General features: G+C 42.3%; 1 protein-coding gene across 1 annotated transcript; it reads left to right on the forward strand.

The window, feature by feature from the left end:
* Nucleotides 1–1,367: 1,367 nt before the first annotated feature.
* LOC134101609 (desmoglein-2.1-like) lies at nt 1,368–21,546 on the forward strand. The gene is made up of 15 exons (XM_062555315.1): nt 1,368–1,484; nt 6,505–6,621; nt 7,230–7,385; nt 7,796–7,934; nt 8,337–8,506; nt 8,823–8,957; nt 9,322–9,507; nt 9,630–9,816; nt 9,985–10,309; nt 10,719–10,861; nt 11,232–11,453; nt 15,721–15,963; nt 16,699–16,829; nt 17,561–17,896; nt 19,308–21,546. The coding sequence occupies exons 1-15, from the start codon at nt 1,437–1,439 to the stop codon at nt 20,583–20,585; spliced, it is 3,816 nt and encodes a 1,271-aa protein (XP_062411299.1). The 5' UTR covers nt 1,368–1,436; the 3' UTR covers nt 20,586–21,546.
* The last annotated feature ends 1,065 nt before the right edge of the window (nt 21,547–22,611 follow it).

Consider the following 22,611-nt stretch of genomic DNA (forward strand, 5'->3'; position numbering starts at 1 on the left):
AAGTATCAGCCATTGGACAACTTTTCAACTTTAAAAATGTCTCATTTTGTGCAATTAGGTTTTATTTTTTTTATTATTTTTGTTTTACCATTGTTGTGACTATACTTTACATTGTATAGCCTACACATGTATAGTTTGTTTTTGCACATTTAAACTTTCAACTACAAAAGTGGTGCATAGCCTATGTGACCCAAATACCCCCCCCCCCCCCCCCCCCCCCCGCTCAAGTGTCCTCTTTTTTGCAAACTCAAATCTGGTCACCCTAACTATAATGGCCACGTTTCCCAGATTTGTTAAGGAGCTCTTAAGTGCTAAGAAAGAGCTTCTTAACGAATCTGGGAAACACGGCCAATGTATTAGTATACAGTAGAATAGCACTTTGACGCGGTAATATCATCACTGCGCCGGGTCGAAGTGCTCCCAAGTGCCATTCCGCCATACAGTATAGTGGAAAATGGTGGAGTGTTCCTTTTACATAATAGTTTTCTAACAATGTCAAAAACCTAAATACAGAGTACAGTATGTCAGTAGAGTCAGTGGTGTACTGTAGGAATGCACTGAGTGAATGTAGTGGTGGAAAAAAAGAAAGAAAATAAATAACAAAACCAAAACACAAGCCCTTCAGGTCTGTTGCTGCCACCAACAACCCTACGCCCTGCTCGCTATTAACCCACGTTTCAAGTTTCAAGCCCCGCTCTCTAACCCAAAAGGTCAAGTTTCAAAGTGTCAAGTTTCAAGCTTGGCTCTTTAACCCACATTGCATCAAGGTGCTTTTTACAGAAGACACCCTGAACACCAGGTGTCCTAACAGTTAAACAGTTAGAGGTGGAGCTGAGCAGGCCAAGCTGACGAGGACACCGTGGACTCACCACACTCTCAGTCAGCACAGTGTCTCTCAACTGGCTGGTCCCTTTATACAGGTTTGCCTGGCATATATGCAGCCATTGGAACCTGTTTTCTAGTTCATACATATTTCTGAAAAAATGGAATGGGAGTGATGTAGACAGGGAAACAGACACTGAAAGGCCGCAGGTAACAATAAGCGGTGTGTGTGGGGATGGGTGTGTGTTTATGTGGTGTGTGTGTATAAGTGTATATGTGTGAGTGTGTGCATGGATGTACTTTATATGTGTAATTAAGCTGTCAACTGTGTAAATGCACATCTGAAAGATATGTGAATGTGTTGCAACCTGGCCATCATAAACACAGAGGAGAGGGGTGTAGAAGCATGCACATTAAAGGGGGAGGGGAGGGGTGTAGTTGCATGCTTAGGTGTAGAGAAAGGGCAAGAAGGTAAGTAGGAGGAGCATCACAGGGAATTGAGAGCCACACTTGACAAGGTCTCAAGTAGTTAAGGAGAAGAAGAGACTGGGGTAGTCAAGAGTGTGTTTGTGTGTGTGCAACAGGAGACCTACAGTAGCGAAGCCCTAGTGAGGATGAGAAGTTTGAGCGTTTGTGGCCTGCTACTACTGGCTATATCTGTGGTGAGTAATATAAACACACACGCACACATGCATACACACACACACACACACACACACACACACACACACACACACACACACACATTACATTTTCACCAAAGACTGAATGAAACACACCAGAGAGGCAGTAAATTCCACAGTAAATTCCACACTGGGTTTTTTGTTCCACATTGGGTTTTTTGTTTGTTTGTTTGTTTGTGGGATAGGCTTCACTTTGTTTCCAGTTCTCGGAACCTGGACTACCAACAGAGACCGGGTTTTGTTTACAATGTGCTCACAGAAAGGGCAGGTAGCAGTCTTGAGGAGATGATTATTGAATGAAATCCCTGACTGCATCTTTAAAGTTACTAAAGGAACACATCCTCATGTCATGTCAACATCAAAGAAAAAGTTAACTGATAAAACCAGACATAGTTCACTATGGCAACACAACAACATATTGTATTTATGGGTGTTTCTTCAACTTTGGCCTTTCGGCTTAAAATGAATCATCTCCAAACACACATTGAAAATCATTGATAGACTCATTCATTTGTCTTGAAACAAAGTATGATAGTGGGCACAATTGACACGGAATATTTTTTATGTTTTAGCAGTTTTCTAAAGCGTCTAAAGGTGAAATTGTGTTTTTAATATAATAATATAATCTTGCTCTATATATCTCTCATTTTTCAGCCATATACAAGCACATTCCATTGCTATACCCAGTGACTTTTGGACAAAAAGACACAAATACACAAAACTATGCTTTTTAAAAAATATTTTGCCAATTTTGACAAAATTGTACAATTTTGCTGTGGTGAAAATTATGTCGAATAGAAATACTTTATTCTCCAGCGGTGGTTACAATTATTTTTCTTCAGTTTCTGATCACATATTTGGTAATACACCTTTTTAGTTAAAAAAAATATTTTACTGGAACTAGATAGTTGTGTTGGAGATTACAGAAAACTTCAGAACACTGATGTTTTCCTTTAAAAAGTAGTATACATTTATTGCATTAGAAATTTAAATGGTATGTGTTTATTCAACTCCTTCTGGCAACAAAATGTGGCACAAAATCATGTAGACTTCATATATTTTAGTATATTTTAACAGTTAAAGATTAAAATTCAGGGTTGGGGAACATATCAAAACGGGCAAATAAAATGCTAAAAGCCCATCTAAGTGCATAAAAGAGAATGTATAGGCGTGATTAGATATTAATTAGGAGGAACAACCACAAGGACATAAAAGTGCCCACAGATGGAGAAACACTACAGCTTTTCAAGATACTCAAAGCGCTTAGAATAGATAGATAAACCGCTCACAAAAAGTAAGGAAGCTTAACTTTGACCCATTATATCTCCACTTTAATAATACCAATCACTAAAGTGTTTTATGTCAGTTTCATCGTTTATTAGTCACCTTTACAATGAGGTACAGCTTGTAAGCATTGGGCTCCCATGGAATGAGCAACACAAGCAAACGTGTAAGTAGTGCCAATGAAAAATGCTGTTGGAATTCACCTTTGTTACTTCAAGCATTGATGATTGCCCTCTCCCACAGAAATGAGGAAAACAAAACATGTTAGGCATACATTCGTTCATTTTATACTCAGTGTCAGGGTCCTCAGTAGCGTGTAGAGGATCCATTATGGAGCCACAACAGCTTGGCACCTTCTTCTCATGCTTGTCACCAACGGTGGGATTGCATTCCTCGATAAGGATCTGTTAAGTCAGCCAACCTGGTTCTGTTGGTGACTCTGGCACGCACAGCACGCCCAAGCTGATCCCACAAGTATTCAATTGGGTTGAGGTCTGGACTCGGCAGGCCATTCTATCCTCTCCACTCCCAAATTCTGGAGGATGGCATTTGGTCCCATATTCTGGAGATATGGAATTACCACTGGCTCCAGCATCTCATCCCGGTATCTAAACTCACCTGGTAGCACTTGAAGCCCAAAACGAGATGTCTGGCAGCAGAACCCTATTACTGGCCATTTTGGCACATTTTTGGTTGGCACTACTCAGACATTTGGCTGTATTGCTCATTCCATGATTGCCCTATGCTTACAAGCTATACCTCATTGTAAAGGTGACAAATCAACGATAAAAATGATATGAAACACTTTACTGGTTGGTATTACTAAAGGGGAGATATAATGGGCCAAAATCAAGTTTCCTTACTTTTTGTGAGCGGTAGATACTTTATTGATCCCCAAGGGGAAATTCAAGGTCCCAGCAGCTTAAAGGGATATTCCGCCATTTTTGGAAATACGCTCATTTTCCACCTCCCCTCGAGCAAAACAATCGATATTTACCTTGTTCCCGTTCATCCAGCCCTTCTGTGAGTCTGGCGATACAACTTTTTAGCTTCAGCCTAGCATAGATCATTGAATCGGATTAGACCATTAGCTTCTCGCCTGCTAGCTTCATGTTTAAAAGTGACTAAGATTTCTGGCAATTTTCCCATTTAAAACGTGTCTCCTCTCAAGTTAGAAAGTGCAATAAGACCAACTGAAAATGAAACCTGCCGTTTTTCTAGGCTGATTTGACATGGAACTACACTCTCATCTGGCGTAATAATCAAGGCAACTTGCAAACGTACCATAGGCGCAGTGATATCGTATGCAGCATCTGAAAATAGTCCCCATAGACAGCAAGCAGTAGTAGTGCCAGTAGTTTGCAAGTTGCCTTGATTATTACGCACATCAAAGGTCAAACCAAAATGCCAAGTCATACCGATGTGTTTACTGATTATGATGAATGTCACACGCATAATTATGACCTACAATAGTTGGTGTTCATTATCATATACCCATATTTGTACCATATATGAGTTTGTGAGCTGAGCACACAAGCAAGAAAGGCAATTTATGACATTATTACCGCCACCAAGGAAGTCATGTTTTCATCGGGGTTTGTTTGTTTGTCCGTTTGTTTGTTTGTCTGTTCGCAAGATATCTCAAAAAGTTATGGATGGATTTCAATGAAATTTTCAGGAAAGGTCTGATATGACCCAAGGAAGAAACGACTTTTGGGAGTGATCTGGATCACCGTTTGGTGGAGGTCTGCGTTCTCTGAGTGCTTTTCTAGTTCACATATTGGGAAAGGTGGTTTTATTCTGTAGCTGCCAAAGTTTAGAGAATCCTGATATGATTGCACAGAGATGTACATGTACATGGTGTTTTGATGCCCCAGCAGGCAGGCAGTTTGAAGAACTAGGAATATACAACTGCATGTAGTAAACAATTATGGTGGACTTGCTTAGAAGAAGTTGCAAGACGGATGATCTCAGCTTTGCATCATAGAATACATTTGAGCATACTACAGATTTAAAGAATATCGGCGACTACTTTAAAACCATTTTCAATTTAGAGACTGTGTCTGATGCATTTAAAAACAACTCTCTAGCCTCCTTCTTGAGCCTATGAAAAAAACACATTGGATTCTTCAAAATTCCATGGCACACCTCACTTCGTTAGCTCCATTTACAGTACATGGGCACTTCTATTCCGATTAGGAATGGAATAACACCTCAATCGGAATGAAAATTCCTGATCCGGAATGGAAGAGGTGGTGCAGTCTGTTCCTATTCCGAATGAACACCCATATACAGTATACGGTCATTCGGATTGACTGCTATATTTTCCCAATGAACTCACAGCACACCAATGTGCCTCTGCCCACAACAAGATACTGTTATCATCAAAGAATGTGGCCAGACATTTACTTACATGCTGGGGGCATTGACCTGCTTACTACGTTGACCTTGGAAACTAGACTGAAGGGGGTTAGAGGTAATAGATTTGTTTAAAAAATGATTGTTGAATTTTGATATTGAAATGAGGAAAGTGTTTCAATGCTTATTGGGCTTATTTTAATGGAAGAAGAAGTTATAAAGTCACATACAAGCATGATTATTGTTTAAATTCCCAGCTTCCACTGTTGTGCTCTTGCTCAAAGCACTTCACCCCGAGTTGTGCGGGAACAATGGGTCCCGTAATATCATACATATCATCATTTTGGGGGGGGGGGGGACTCATTCACTCTCAAAATGAATAAATCCAAATGTAAATGTATGGAAGTGGTTTTCAATAGGCAGAGTAAGAGCAATGTCTCTTAGGAGTTACCAGAATGACGCTAAATGGCATCACATCAGCGGAGGTGAATCTTGTGTCTTCAGCATGATGGTTAAGTCACAAATTTTAATTAGTAGTACCTGAGGGGGTTTGGGTGTTCCAGGGTGCAGAATAGAGCACTGTGCATACCAGCTGACCTGAGTGCGCTGTCACTTGCCTTGTAAAGCTTAGTAAAGGTAGGTAGACTGCTGAGTCTGAATCTGGTAAATGGTTCTTTACATTTGTGACCAAAAGCCATGGCCTACCGGTTAGGGCTTGTTTGATCCCCAACCAGTAGGAAAAATGTGGGTGGAGGAAGTAGTTGAGCACTGCTCTCTCATACCCACATCCATGGTTGAAGTGCCCTTGAGCAAGGAAGCTCAGAGCTCCGGGTTGGTGTATGCTTCACCTTACTGTGTGGTCTGTGTGTTCACTAATTCACGGATGTGATAAATGTGTGTATGTATGTATGTGTATGTGTGTGTATATATATATATATATATGTGTGTGTGTGTGTGTGTGTGTGTGTGTGTGTGTGTGTGTGTGTGTGTGTGTGTGTGTGTGTGTGTATGTGTGTGTGTGTGTGTGTGTGTGTGTGTGTGTATGTGTGTATGTATATACATAGTATATATCTATACTGTTAAGATATGTTGTAACGTGTTCACACCTTCAAGCAGCTCTCTCTTTGCCTTTTTTGTTTGATTGTGAGCTTCTGTAAAGCTTCTCATTAGAAACAATAACCTGTATTTTAACAGTAATATAGGAATTAACCTTGATATGTCCCAAACTATGCTGTGTTGGTTCCTTGAGTTTGAGGACATTAGGCTTTGAAAGTTCTTTGAAAAGTTCTTGAATTTCATGTTTAAGAAGGCTTGGGAACCCTGAAACCTGAACTAACCTACAGTAACATTCTTAAAGGTCTGTATGACGTCAGTGGAAGCAAACGGCCACAGACGGCGCAAGCGAGAATGGATCATACCACCCTCAAAACTGGAGGAGAATGTTGACTACACCAATCGAGAGTACATTGCCAAGGTTTGTTTTGTGTGACATACTCATCACCTGAGTCCTTGCACTTGTATCACCAAACAGTCTGAACACTTCTGGGAAGCATTGGTGATAATAATATCTTTCAGCAGGTCCCAGGTCAATGAACTTATGTTGTACTTGGGCTTATATGCAAATGTGAAATACAGGTTCAACAGGTTTGTATGGTGACTGTGAATGCAAAAAGAATTCAGATGATACATTTGAAGAGATGAAACTTGTGGGCTCTCCATAGCTCTGTGCGTTATCACTCAAATATGCTGACCTCAAAACTGCTGAAAGGTTCTTGACATTAAATTATTTCATTAAATTTGATTATTTAAACACACAAACACACACACACACACACACAAACACACATTGGACTTACAGCTAAAGAGATATGATAAGTTGACCTTCACACTGTCCAATGGACAACAGCTGCAAAACAGCCATTTTGACTAATTCTGACGCATTTACATTTTTATGTGCATTAATCTGCACTGCCCATGTATAAAACCTTAAATAAATAAGTAAATTGACAAACGTGTAACTGATTAGGAATAATAAGGCTTGCATGCTTAAATTCATACTGTTGTTTTTGTTTGATGAATTAGATTCGCTCAGACCTTGACGAGGAGAAAAGAGTGAAATACAGATTGGCTGGAGCAGGGGCAGATGAGCCTCCTGTCAATCGCTTCATCATTGACTCAGACACTGGCTTTGTGAAAGTCACCGGCATTTTGGACAGAGAGGAAATCCATCAGTATAATGTGAGTCCCTCTCCAAGTCTCGAAAACAACTCTGTAATAGCCTAAAGTGCTGGTGTAAGCCACAGAATCTGCGTTTCACCTAAGTGGTAGCCCATAAAACATGTCCTTGCAGCTGCACCTTCACATGAGCTTGCTACTCCACATAGCAATACTCTGCATGTGGTTACAGGTCCCCACCCATTTTCATTCACATTTTAGTACTTGACTGCCCCCTTGAGGCACAAATTGGAGTAATGTGAGTGAGATGGTGAAGAGGGACGGTGTAAATGTGTGTCAACCCTTCCAACTTAGATTAGGCTACAAAGGTTCTCTGTTCATTTTTTGTGTGAGTTTAACATATAAAGGAGGAACATCAGGTACCAACAATCATCAACAAAAATTAAAAAAAAAGCCTTTCTTTGTTTCCTCAGCTGACTGGAATTGCCATGTTCGTTGATGGTTCAGAGGCAGAGGAAGCCATTGATCTCACTATCGTTGTCATTGATAAAAATGATAACCCTCCAAAGTTCGAAATCCAGAGTGGCACTGTCAGAGAATGCAGCACAGTCGGTATGGAAACAACTATAGAGTCTTGAGTGTCTCAAAGATGTCATGTAGAATCTGAACACTGCATTCTGGAACACTGCATTATTCTGAATATGGCGCTCTTGCTAGCTTTCGTGGCTAATTGGACAAAACAAGGGATAACTGCATATATGACATCCCATTAAAATAGTAATTTCTTAACATTCAGTTGTTATTTTGAATCAATATTGGAATCTTTTCAGGGAAAATTCTAATTTTATTAAACCTTTTCATGTTTACAGTTTATGTAAAAATGTAGGCTACCATGTTTGTTGTCAAATTCATTCTGTTCCACTTGACAGAATGTTCCTCTTCTAACAATAATGTGTGCCAGCAGTTTCTGTTTTGAGATGTGTTCTCTTATTTGACTCAATTGTGTTTCACCAGGGGCCATCATAATGAACGTGACCGCCCACGACGAAGACCGGAAAGGGACAGTTAATGCAAAGATTGCCTACAGCATCCTCAAGCAAGAGCCTGCAGGTTCTGGAATGCTGTTCTCCATCGACAGGGACACAGGACAGGTGTCTGTGAAAGAGCCAACTCTGGATCGGGAGGTGAGGCTGGCTCGGCCCTGGCCAAGGGTTTTCACAAACTGCAGGATGTGTCTTTGAAGTTATCTCTGGCTCACCCTGGCGCTTTGGTGTACAGAGTGACTGTTGCTCATTAAGACTACTACAAAGTTTCTACACTGTCCCTGTCCCCAAAATGCTGATTGTCCAACCAACGTAATTGTTAGAAAAGTAGCTTTCTTCACCAACAGAATCCCCATAACTCTTGTGAACTAGTCCTCAGTCAAGATAACTTGTACAGTTTAGAGTGCAGTTAAAAAAACATGATAGAAACATTGTGTTAACAGCATTCTCTCCACAGACCAACGATTTCTATGAACTTACTGTCCAAGGAGTGGATCTGGATGGGGCTCCAAATGGAAATACTGCAACTGGCACAGTGCAGATTACTGTACAAGATATCAACGACAACGTCCCTACTCTCGAGAAGGAGGAGGTGTGGTAAAATTAGACTCTTTGGTCTAGAGATACTGAAGGGGGAGCTTGCATATCTCTGACACTATTTAACTGGGTGCGGAGGTATCAGAAAATATAATGTTTGTATACAACAAGCAGACTGTGTCTGTTGCCAAAATCATTGACTTTTAACTGCAGTCTATGACTGCTATGATATTTCAAATGACCTTTCAGTCAAATCTTAGACAGGTGGGAGATTCCTGACAGAATTATATTGCTGATGTCTTATTTAGTTTTTTAAGTCTGTGGCAGTGTCCCACAGGTGTTCAGGCATAGATACTGTAGCTGCTGTCATACTCCGTGGACAAATGTTTTAAGACAAGCAATACCGCCCCTTTCTCCAGTACGCTGGCAGTGTGGACGAAGGAGCTGTGGATGTGGTGGTGATGAAGATCAAAGCTCATGATGTGGATTTGAAGGACAGTGATAACTGGCTGGCCGTTTTCAATATTGTTTCTGGAAATGAAGAAGGCCTCTTCACAATCCACACAGATCCCAAGACCAATGAAGGTATCCTGAAGCTGGTTAAGGTAGGTTTACAGTGGTTCTCTCCATATCTGTTTCAGTAGGCTTCAGTACATGTTTATAATGATCATATCCTTCCTACCTTATTCCCACCATCTCAATATTTCTCCTTTAACTTACTGTTAAGCCTGTGGACTACGAGAAGATCAAAAAGCTGAACCTTGGGTTGGAGCTTGAGAATGTCGCTCCATTCATCAATGGCACAGCCTTGGCTCTTGGATTAGGATTTCAGTGGCCAGATCAGGACTTGGAAGCAGAACCTGGCCCTGGTTCTGCAGTTCCCATTGCCATTGATGTTGGCGGAGGTGGTGGAGGTGGTGGTGGAGGTGGTGGAGGTGGTGGTGGAGGGGGAGGTGGTGGAGGGGCAGGAGGTGGTGGTGGAGGTGATGGTGGAGGGGGAGGTGGAGGTGGAGGTGGTGGTGGTGGTGGTGATGGTGATGGTGATGGTGGTGGTGGTGGTGGTGGTGGTGGTGGTGGTGGAGGTGGTGGTGGTGGTGGAGGTGGCAATCCAAATGTTGATGTCTCTCCTGATGGTAAACCTGTTCAGCCTGGTACTAAACCTGGAGGGAAACCAGGGCCTAATCCATCCGAACCAGGGCCCAAGCCATCCAAACCAGGGAAAAAGCCACCTGGTAAAAGTTATCCTATTTCAATTGCGGTCAAAAACATTCCTGATGGACCTACTTTCAACCCGGAGTCAAAAGATGTGCCACTGTCCGAAAACCCAGAGGAGATTGAACTTCACTCAGTCATAGCTGTGTACCCAGCTGTGGATGGTGATACTGGAGAAGACCTAGATAATGTCAAGTAAGTGTCACAATACTTCAGTATCAAAGAAGCATGATCAGGCATTATGACATCCCCCATAATGACATTTTACTATAGTCAAGCATGCAATTATACACATTCATGAAACAATTGAGTCATTAAACAGCTGAATCCTTAAAGGGACACTTCACCGATTAGCATTAAGCTTTGTATCTTTAGACAACCAGTCATGTTTTTGAATGGCCGTATATCTATATATATGTATATCTACCATCTCAAGGCAAACTGAGGGAATAATGCACGGCCATTCAAAAACATGACTGGTTTTCTAAAGATACAAAGCTTAATGCTAATCGGTGAAGTGTCCCTTTAAAGAGTCATTAAGCAATTGACATTTTTTCTTAATTGTACTGTGTTCTTTTTCTGTGTCAATTGCCTAAATGTGCAGGTATGCTAAAGGATTCGACCCCGACAACTGGTTGATTGTTGATGAAGACACCGCAGAGATCAGACTGAACAAGATACCAGACCGAGAATCTCCATTCCTAAAGAATGGCACATATTATGCTGAGGTCCTCTGTCTAGTCCAAGGTGACTATGAGACCTCAGAAGCCTCACTCATGCTCTATCAGTTAATTTATTTACAATTACATTCATTCATTTAGTAGGCGCTTCTATCCAAAGCAACTTATGTCAATTATACTTCGAGGGCTGTTCTCCCCAGCGAAATTCAGGGTTAAGCGCCTTGCGCCTTTTTTTGTCTATTGTATGCTTGCCCAGCTCCTTAGCCACTATGCTACGACTACACACACTCTACAGAGAGTAGTCACCGTGTTACCACCTGTTGGATAGCTGAATTTATTTCTTCACTGTCTGACAGACATAAAGTGTGGTTATGGCAGTTTAATTCCAGTTGGGTTTGCCAACTGATTTCATGATTAACTCTTAATGTTTCACACAGATGGATCAGGAAGGACTGCAACTGGAACCATTGCCATTAACGTACAGGATTCTAATGACCACTGCCCAGAACTGACTAGCACATACCAGAACGTCTGCACAGATTCTAAAGTTGTGTACATGTCTGCCATCGATGAAGATTTCAGTCCCAACGGAGAACCGCTCCACTTCTCTATCATTTCAGAGGAGACCACAGGACCATGGGAGATAGAGAATCTCAATGGTGAGAGGCATTTATTCTAAAGAAATTATTAATAAGCATATATTAACAAAGCATATCTGTGATGGCACTTTTCTGCAAATTATGTCATGAGGAATAGCTGGTCATGCAGAGGTTTTAGAGGCTACCAGGGGTGGGACAAAGTGCAAATAAGCCTTAACTTCTAATGTTGAAGCACTAGTTTGTTGACGTCAAGTATCAAGACAAGAGAGAACCCTAAGCCATGTGACCAAGCCCACACTTTGAGGTCTTTTTTGATAGCATTTCTTCTAATGGCTCCCCCTTAAAGGTGCCCTGCCACACATACTGTATTTCATGACTTTGCGGTAATGACTGAAGTTCTTCCATGGACTCTAGGTATGGTATAGTAAACCTGCAGGAAGACTTGTTTTACACCAGTTCTCAATAATACTCAACAAGCGAAGATGCTTGACTCTTGATGCTTGGTTGGGTAACAGCTAGCTGGCTTTGTCCATAGCATGACAGCTTGGCGACAGCTGTTATCAACTCATTTTAGCTTCATGGCATGAACTTAGCTTGGCTAGAGAGTGCTAGAATTGTACAAATGGCTAGTGAGTGCATTAAACCTGTCTAACATAGTACTTCCTTGAGTTAAAAAAAAAAAATGAAATCAATTCTTGGGCAACATTGTTGAAGTTCTATATTGTATGTGCATAGCGCACAAGCCCGTTGATGTTCAGCTATCCTTGTAGGCTATACAAAAACTGTCTCTGAGCTAGCCGGATCTGTAGGTACCCAGATAGCAATTTCCTTTGGGCCGGATCCGCATGAAAGCCTTTAGATCCGTATGTAGCGGACCTACGGTATCTGACTGTGGGCCAGATGTAGCCCACACCCAATAAGCGGACTCGTGTTGCAGATCCGTACAACACAGAATAAGCGGACCCCTATCACACCCAATAAGCGGACCCCTATCAAAGATCCGTAGAACACAGAATAAGCGGACCCCTACCACACCCAATAAGTAGACCCGTATTGCAGATCCGTACCACACACAATAAGCAGACCCGTACCACACACAATAAGCGGACCCGTATTGAAGATCCGTACAACACAGAATAAGTGGACCCGTAGCACACTCAATAAGCGGACCCGTATTGCTGATCCGTACTACACACATGAAGCGGACCCGTATTCATGGGTTTCATCAGGTCCCTTTGCACAGGTGTATCAAGCACCATGCAGTCCTCATTGATAATTAAGGTGCTTGATTGTATACACCTGTGGAAAGGGACCTGATGAAACCCATGAATAGGGCTCGGTGTCGCTACAGCCATATTGCCTCACTCCTTAGTTTACTATGGATTACTATGGATTTACTCCCACCTAGTGTGTTCCTGTTACTTAGTTGTTGCCTTCTTGGTGCTGTGTAGTGGGGTGTAACAGCGCAACCCACGATCGCAAGAGGAAAAGAATCGCTAATACTATATTTCTGCTTCTTGTCTTCTGCATCTACATGAATGGATATTACGTTCGGTACGCTACCAACATGGTGGCTATCCTAGAATGCAAGGCGTGTGCCCGAGCCCTATTGCAGATCCGTACCACACACAAGAAGCAGACCCGTACCACACACAATAAGCGGACCCGTATTGCAAATCCGTAGGCCTACCACACACAATAAGCGGACCCGTAGCCTATGGCAGATCCGTACCACACACAAGAAGCGGACCTGTACGGGTTCGCTTATTGTGTGTAGTACGGATCTGCAATACGGTTCCGCCTCTTATGTGTGGTATGGGTCCGCTTATTGTGTGTGGTACGGATCTGCAATACGGTTCCGCCTCTTAGAATAGAATACTTTTTGTGTGTGTGGTACGGCCTCTTAGAATAGAATATATACTTTTTTTGTGTGTGGTAGCCTACTTTTCTTGTGTGTGGTACGGGTCCGCTTATTGTGTGGTACGGATCTGCAATGCGGTTCCGCCTCTATGTGTGGTACGGGTGCGCTTCTTGTGTGTGGTACGGATCTGCAATACAGGTCCCATATTACATATGACTTTAGGCAGACATTCACAACATCCCCAACTGGTCACCACTATAAAAAACTTTGCAGAAGAATTAAGGACAATGCTTATCACAATTGTATGTCTTTATAAACCTCATGGTTTAGATATGAAATATAACCTAAACATTCTCTGATAACTTTAATTATATTTTGTGTAGGCCTACTTTGTTGAGGTTTGCTTCCCAGCATGCATTGCAAATATTAGTTTTGAATTTTGAAACAATGTGTTTGGGACTTAGCTTATAGGCTAACCTACTCCACTGATGTTTTGAACAATAACATTACTAGATATGACCATTGACTTAGTAATTTATTAGGGGGGAATTACACCGTAGTCGTGAAAGTATCAGACCTAACAGGGTATAAATATCCAGCTAACTAAAATATTAATTATTCACCTGGACGTGATCATCATTCTACAAGCCGCAATCACAGGTAAGACATATTAGCATCACATACGATATTCAAATAATGCACGTAAATGCTAACCATTGTTGTAGGTCGATGTCTGCTTAACAATAATGACAGGTGTTTCACTCCCATGAATAATCTCCGAACGCCATGTAATCCGTGACAGAACTACTTGAGGGGGAAAGTTGAACAGCATAAAAAGAAATTGGGTGAAAGTCGAGGTTAGACTTCCTCATTTTACGTCGCGGTGAGAAATACGTTCTTTAAAATGCTCTGAATCATCGCCGGGACGTTATCTTGTTTGTTGGGAGCAATCTTAGCCCTTATTAGCACCAGATCAGTAAAACGGATCCAAAACAATTTTGGACCGATGTGCGTTTGGACGCCGGATCAGGTCCACTATTCAGATCCGTGCCGGATGTCGTGGTAGGTGTGTTTTGCTATCTGGGACGGACCAGGACGAGTGCAAGTTCATATCTGCCGCAGATCTGTCAAACGGATTCAAAACAATTTTGGACCGATGTGCGTTTGGACGCCGGATCAGGTCCATTATGCAGATCCGTGCCGAATGTTGTGGTAGATGTGGCCCAGTTCCGTCCCAGTGTAGTTTTGCTATCTGGGTATGGTCTCAACTAGGTGAGCTCATGAACAGTAATAGCAAAGATCCTTAAATACCCTTTTTTTTCCTTTTTCAGCCGTCTATGGTAATAGTAATTACATGTCAGACTGACCAGCTTTTGTAATTGGCCTGATTTCTTGCTTTTTTTCTTGTCAGTGGCTAGAGCTGGCAGAGGAGGTAGCAGTTCATTTTCACATTCACAACATAACACGAACACATATGGACCTATCATTTTTTCCCTTTAAATACAGGTATAAATATTTTTTGCGTGGCTGGGCATCAGGTGCATTTTGCAAGAAGTCGTGTTTGTTTGTGTTTATTAATCTAAATTTATTAGCAGACACTTTTGTCCAAATCAACGTACATTATATCTGAATCAAGGACCAAATGAAACATCCCATAGCTCAACCCTACCTTCATTATTCCCAGAGAAACTCGTTTAGTTTTTTCTTGGGGGGGGGGACAGGCCGTCTGTCTACAGTTTCGGGACCCTGGGAGGCCTACAAAGATAGGATCACAGTGTGTACTCACGGAATGGGCAGCTGGTGGTTGTGAGGTTGTGTTGCTGAATGTGCCGGAAAAAAAAACGATGGGAATTAAAATCGCAACAAAATGCTGACTGTACCTTTAATGCGCAGATTTCTGCTAAAAGTTTCTTGCCTACTACCATCATTGTCTAAGTGCTTGATCTACAGTAAGATGATTTCAAATTTTACTGGTGCTGTAGACATCAAATAAATAAATAAGTTTGAACTGACTTATAAACTTGCTTTCTTTGAGATGTTTAAGCTGTAATAAAATAGACCTCTGAAGTTCGCCTACAAAAAAGCCACCATCTTTGCCCAAATAAGGAGATCCGGTATCTTGAGATTTTTTCTATGGGAAAATGACATGGGGATTTTCAATTATCACACCTGTTAAACTCTCGCGGGGATGATGACATTGGAAATGCAGACGTTTTTCACTACACAGTTTTGTCTACTGCCGTCTAGTGGATACTGTGATCTTCGGTAGGTGAAGAAGGCACACTTTGATCTTTGCTACCCCAGAGCTAACTTACCATGCAACTTGCCATAGGCAGTTAGCTTCAATTAACTCCGGGATCTCCTAATATGGGCAAAGATGGTAGCTTTGGCTCCTTTTAGTAGGCGAACTTCAGAGGTCTATGGCCAACCTGTTGACATGTCTGTGTGTTCCATGGCATTTGGCAGGCACCGCAGTGGCTCTGCATCCGATGGAGCCCTTATGGCCAGGAGTCTACACGATCACGATGGAGATAACTGATGCTCAGGGTTTGTCCTGTCCAGACAAGCAGGCACTGGAGCTGGAGGTCTGCACTTGCACAGATGGGTATGGCTGCAGTCTCAGAGGATATTTTGGCTCATCCTCCAACTCTGTCAGTTTTGGAGCACCAGCTATTGGCCTTCTGTTGGCAGGACTGGCCGTCTTATTGGGTGAGTCAATACAAAGAATGTTAAGGCAGACGGAGCAAGATACTTCATCAGAAACCATTTCAGGGAATCTGGGAAACATGAGGGAGATGGGATACATCTTTTATCAAAAAGTCCTATAGGATTCCAATAGCAACAATCCTTCGGGATTTAGGAATCCTATAGGACTGTCCAAAAGGAAAAAATCCAAAATCTGATTGGAATCCTATAAGATTGTCAGTTTCTAATCATATAAATACAAGCCCTGTTGTTACTGTACATCTGCAAATCCCAAGTAGCAGTGCTTTGTGCTTTGTCTGAATGAGAATATTGTTCCAAGGATGTGTGGGCTACAGTATACATACAACATTATCACGGTGTCTCATATTTCTCATGTAAGTTCCAGTGAGCTATGCTAAGCTAGGCTAATGGTGAGTGTGTCAGACTAAGCTACTGCGCACACAGAGACCAGAAGCGTGTATCATCTTATCTGTCCCTGGGGGAGATGGCGAATAAGCTTATTTCCCAATATGTTGGCGTGTTCCTTTAACACAAATCCACACAGAGTTAGAGATCTCACTATGCACAGTGTGCCATTTGAGGTTTGACCGTTTGAAGTCTCAGCCTCTGACACTCAAAACCTGATGGTTAGGCAAATCTTGATGACTATCCAAACTGTTTTTAAAATATATTTTCCCTCTCTGTTTCCATTGTATGTGTGCTGTTGGGGTGTTGTGTGTGTCTATTGTGTGTGTCTAGTGGTCCCCCTGCTGCTGCTGTTCTGCCAGTGTGGATCTGTAACTGGCATGGCTGACCGGTTCATGGACTTGCCTTTTGATGCTAAAGAGTACTTGATCCCATACCACACGGAGGGCAAGGGAGAAGACAAGGTAATGCATCTATGCATCCCCAACTAATCCTGTCACAATATCAACATTTCAGAATATGATTATCGTGACAAAATATAAAAAAACATAACATTTTACTGTACAACTCTTTAACTTCTCATAAAGCAATATTCCCAAACAAACAACATTAAATATAGCTATTTTTGACTGAAAAGACAAACTTGAACATGAAATTGAACCAGGCCTATATTCACTGTATGAATGATGTATGTTGATTGAATTCTAATTGCATGTACCGTAGGCATCTGGAATGGTATTTTCAGGAGACTTGCAATTCCTTATGATGGGAACTCTATGGCACCAATTTAAGTTTAATTTCATTGCTAGTTACACCCCTGCTGGAAGTCGTAAGTGAGTGAGCCTTTGCCAGACCCACTCTCAATCTCAATTGATAAGGATCTGGTGTCAACGAGGCAAGGATATCCTAGACTTTTAACCACTAACCACTTCACTCCACAGTTGATACTGCAATTGTCTGACATTAACATTCCATTTATCGAGAACACGAGAGCAGGTTAATGGAGTAAGTTACTGTAACATATAACATGAAGACAACCAATGTACAAATACATGTGCACAAATAGCCTCTCACCCTACTTTGTTAAGTGACAATGTTCACTGCTGGGCACCGCCAGGCATTACACAGGAAATGACTGCACAAGTCAAGATGGCAAAATACAGTATGTTTGTTTTCTTTGTCTCTTTACTTTTAGGGAGTCCCTACCCACCTGCTGCCAGTAACTACAGTAGAAGCAGCACCTGTGGCCCTCAATTCTGCAGTGGAGCAACAAACCACTCAGATGTCCAGCAGCACCTACAGCCAGATGATGCAGATGAGCCAGTTTAAGGCGGCACAACGTGCGGAGATGGACATGAGGAGCATGACGGAGCATGCAGCCATGAGCCAGGCTTACACACTCAGTACTCAGTACCAGAGAGACTCAATGTACCGCAGTGTCACCCAGCAGCAGAGCAGGCAGGCAGGCTTGGTAGACATTTATGGAGCTATGGCTCTACCTAATGGTTTTCTGATGGAGTACTTCGCCCAGGTGAGAGACAGAGAATGGGATTTGCATTCCCAGGTGGTTGCCGGTAACACAGTCCATAATGAGCACATTACTGTATGTATATAGGTAGTGCTTCTGCACATATAGTATGCAAGTAGTACTTGCTGCACTAATACTGTATGTCCTGGTGGCCCTGTGCCTTGATTGTTCCGTTTTTCTAAGTCGCTTTTTTGTCTCTCGCAAACCACCACACAAAGTGTCTAAGCACACCTAGGGTGTCCCTATCCGCTATTGCAGCCATGCAGTTTGTCCAGGGAGTGATCGCTCCTTGTTTACATCTGGAAGTCTGAGATGCGTAAGGAACGAGAAGAACCACGCTTACAATTTATATATAGCCTATATAGCCTACTGTATATATAAATATACACGCTAAAGCTGTAGGGGAAGCTCTGCAGAGAAATATGCAAGCATAAAACAAGCGAAAATGAAAAGCAAAAGTGAAACCGGAGATGAAATCGCCAATCCTGCATAGTTTCTCCTTAAAGAGGAACAATGCAGGATTGGTGATTTCATCTCTGGTTTCGGTTTCGGTTTCGTTTTTCGTTTTCGCTCGTTTTATGCTTGCATATTTCTCTGCAGAGCTTCCCCGACAGCTTTAGCGTGTATATTTATACATATATAGGCTATATATAAATATATAAATTGCAAGCGTGGTTCTTCTTGTTCCTTACTCGTCTCTGACTTCCAGATGTAAACAGCAGACGATCGTTCATCAGAAAGTTGCAAGGTTGTAATAGCGGATAGGGACACTAGGGGCAGGAGGAAATGTGACTGTTTTTGATAAAACTGGTCAGTCAAGCAAAACAACGATTTCTAAGCGATTTTATGACTATGAAAAAGTTGCATAGGGTCTCTTTAACATTACAATCTAGCGTTATTCTTGTTAGTAGCTGACTGGTGTGACGTCACGCTCTGCTACTCCGTCCTTTCAGCTGGAGTGCCCAGAGTACGCTCTGGACGCTCTGAGAGTGTGACACTCTGAATAACGAACAATAATTCTATACACACTCCGAATTTACGAACGGTTAAAAAGTTTCAGAGTGTGCTCGGAGCGCTCGGAGTGGCAATGTACGAACACACCTAGTGATGCACAGCACATCCATGTTAATGTGTATAAATCTCTCTGCGGTCGGACTAATTCATTCTGTCATTTTGAAAAAAAATGGTTTAATATTGATAAGAAGGAGAACAGACGAGTACATTGCCATCGCATTGTATAATCGTGCGATGTGTGCCGAACACACAACATGAACTTTATTTGCATTATACCGTATGCTAGTTGAAAGTTAATAACATTTTTATAAGCATTTCACATGTTTCCAACTGGGAGTTCTTATTTGAATAGTGTAAAACACACATGACTAGGGTGTCTTTCTGTCTATGTGTGTTACAGAAGTCAGCATGCATAGCTGAGCAGGATCAACAGAAGGACATGTTGCTGGATTATGGCTACGAGGGACAGGGATCCCCTGCTGGCTCTGTGGGCTGCTGCAGTCTCCTGGGGTCTGACGATGACCTTCAGTTCCTGGATGACCTGGGGTCAAAGTTCTCCACCCTGGCCCACATCTGCAAGCCACCAAAACTGATTCTGGAAAAAAGCGAGACGTCACTGCAAGCAATAACAGAGCGAGAAAGTTCTTTGTCTGTCAGCACTGTGATGGTTTCCAAGGCTGTTCCTCCTCCTCCATCTCCTCCTCCTTCTCCTCCTCCTCCTCCTGTCCACACTGAGATATGCAGGACCATCAGCAGCTCCTCTACTCTTCCCAGGATGCAATTGTGCGAAGCCGTTGCCATGCCGACCCAGACTGTGCTGGTGCAGCAGCAGCCCATGTACTACGTGGTGGAGCCGCAGCAGGTCCAGAGCACAGTGCTGCTGGCTGAGAGGCCCCAAGTGGGTCTGGGTCAGGGAATGATCCTGGTCAACGGGAGCCAGGCGGCCACAGAGGGGGTGCTGCTGCAGGGGGGAGGCCTGGTGCAGGGGGCCCAGGGGCTGGTGATGGCCCAGGGTGGTCAGGGTTTGGTGTTGCAGCAGGGTGGGCACGTTCAGAGTGGTCAGGGTTTGGTGTTGCAGCAGGGTGGGCATGTTCAGGGTGGTCAGGGTTTGGTGTTGCAGCAGGGTGGGCACGTTCAGGGTGGTCAGGGTTTGGTGTTGCAGCAGGGTGAGCATGTTCAGGGTGGTCAAGGTTTTGTGCTTCAGCAGGGTGGGTATGTTCAGGGTGGTCAGGATTTGGTGTTGCAGCAAGAAGGCCACGTTGAGGGGGCACAGCGGGTGATCGTCCATGGCTCAGGCTCTGCACAGGCTAACTTGGGACGAGCGGAGAGTCTGCTAATGCCACAGGGCGGGCACTTTCAGGGCGCTCAAGGTTTGGTGCTGCAGCAGGGAGGACAGGTTCAGGAGACACAGGGCCTGGTGTTGCAGCAAGGAGGGCATATTCAGGGAGCTCAGGGCCTGGTGCTGGTTGAGCAACACATAGGGTCACTGCAGAGGGGTGGCGTCCTGGGGTCCCACAGTGATGAAATGCTACTTTGTGAGGAAATCATCAGCGGTCCCTCCAGTCCATCAGTCCACAGTATATCCAGTGGTAGTTTCTTGCGTCGCAGTAGTGTCCTTGCCCCATCCTGGCATCCCACTCAAGCTGGGCTCTCCCCAATGAACGGCACCTCGCAGTAACGACCAAGAGCCAGGTGCCAAAGAGGAGCAACAGATAAAGCGCTTGGCAAATAGGCGGCGACATGACTGCGCTGTCACTTCGCACGCACATCAGCGCAGATATGTTTAACTGGAAAGCATGGGATAAAGAATAGATTTTTATTGATATCATATATCTTATCATATATTCTATCATATATTTGATTTCATATTGTAATCCACACGGCGGCAAAGTGCAACGCTGGTGTGCAGAATTGTATTGAAAACTATGGAATGTAATGTAATCAAATGTCAGAAGCAGAGTGTGCCGCACTCATGTCAGTGCCAACGTGACATTCACTTCTTCACGACGTAACAAAGGTTCATTAAAGAATGTTAACGGATACAATGTGGACACAAACTATCCGGCGCAACACGACAGTCGCGCAGTCGCTTACAATTAGGACACGGTGTTACAGTAATACTACAGAGTGAAATCACCTTTTGTAAAAGATCATGGCTTGTCTTGAGGAGGCTCATTTATGCTAAAGATTAGGGAGGAAGGCAAGTGAGGAAGTACAGTAAGTACTTCTAATGAGTTGAGTCTGAGAGGAGGTGTTCTCGAGGACATACAGTAGAACTGTACTGTAGCTTAACCTGACTTCCCCCACAGTCATAAAGCAAAGCAGAATATTCATCCTAATGATGCCTTATTGGGAACTAGGTAATACTGAAGTTAAAAAAGAATCCTGACAGTAGAAAAAAATAAATAAATAATCATTGCTGGCATCACATTTAAAATGAATGTATATTTTTCATAAAATAGCACCATTTGTCAGCTTCAATATTTTAGTGCACTAAAAAACTGATTATTATCAGATTTTTTGAAAATTTGATCATTATCAGTTGATTACCGTTATCGGTCCATCTGTTTAACACACCTAGGTTTGTTATTTAGATTATATACAGTGGGTATAGTAAGTATTCACACCCATGCTAAAGTTGACTAAAAAGAGGAATATAAAATCATCTTTTGAGAATTGATTGTAATGCCTTAATTCAAAAAATGAGTAAAAATCAAACCGCTAAGGACACTAATTTTCTTTGTGATTGAAGAATGTATCGTAAATAGATAAATGTTCTTCCTTAAATACAGGTTGCATAAGTATTCAACCCCTATGTTAAATTCCCATAGGAGCAGGAGGATTTTTAATATGTTTTTATTTTTAAAGGCCAGCTATTTCATGGATCCAGGATATTATGCATCCTGATAAAGTTCCCTTGGCCTTTGGAATTAAAATAGCCCCACATCATCACATACCCTTCACCATAGCTAGAGATTGGCATGGTGCTTTTTACAGTTAGCCAATTAGCCTGTTTGATGCTCATTGAGCTCAATGCAAATCAAACAGGCTAATAGGCTAACTGGAAAAAGCACCATGCCAATCTCTATCTATGGTGAAGGGTATGTGATGATGTGGGGCTATTTTAATTCCAAAGGCCAAGGGAACTTTATCAGGATGCATAATATCCTGGATCCATGAAATAGCTGGCCTTTAAAAATAAAAACATATAAAAAATCTTCCTGCTCCTATGGGAATTTAACATAGGGGTTGAATACTTATGCAACCTGTATTTAAGGAAGAACATTTATCTATTTACGATACATTCTTCAATCGCAAAGAAAATTAGTGTCCTTAGCGGTTTGAGTTTTACTCATTTTTTGAATTAAGGCATTACAATCAATTCTCAAAAGCCGATTTTATATTCCTCTTTTTAGTCAACTTTAGCATGGGTGTGAATACTTACTATACCCACTGTACTTTAAACAGGTTTGTTTCATATCGTATATATATGTGCGGCAAGATGAATGTTAACACGCGACCGGAATGTTTTGCTTATCGAATTTTTTAAGTGTATATGAACACCAAAGGATAGATTATTCCAGTTACCTGATCATTGCTAATCTGCCAGTAATTGTTTTTTTTTTTTTACTGTGCATGTAAACACTCTATGTTTGAGCATAGAACGAATATTTCACACAAGGTCCCAACTTTTTTTGGAAATG

Source organism: Sardina pilchardus, chromosome 15, assembly GCF_963854185.1.
Source record: "Sardina pilchardus chromosome 15, fSarPil1.1, whole genome shotgun sequence".
NCBI lineage: Eukaryota > Metazoa > Chordata > Actinopteri > Clupeiformes > Clupeidae > Sardina > Sardina pilchardus.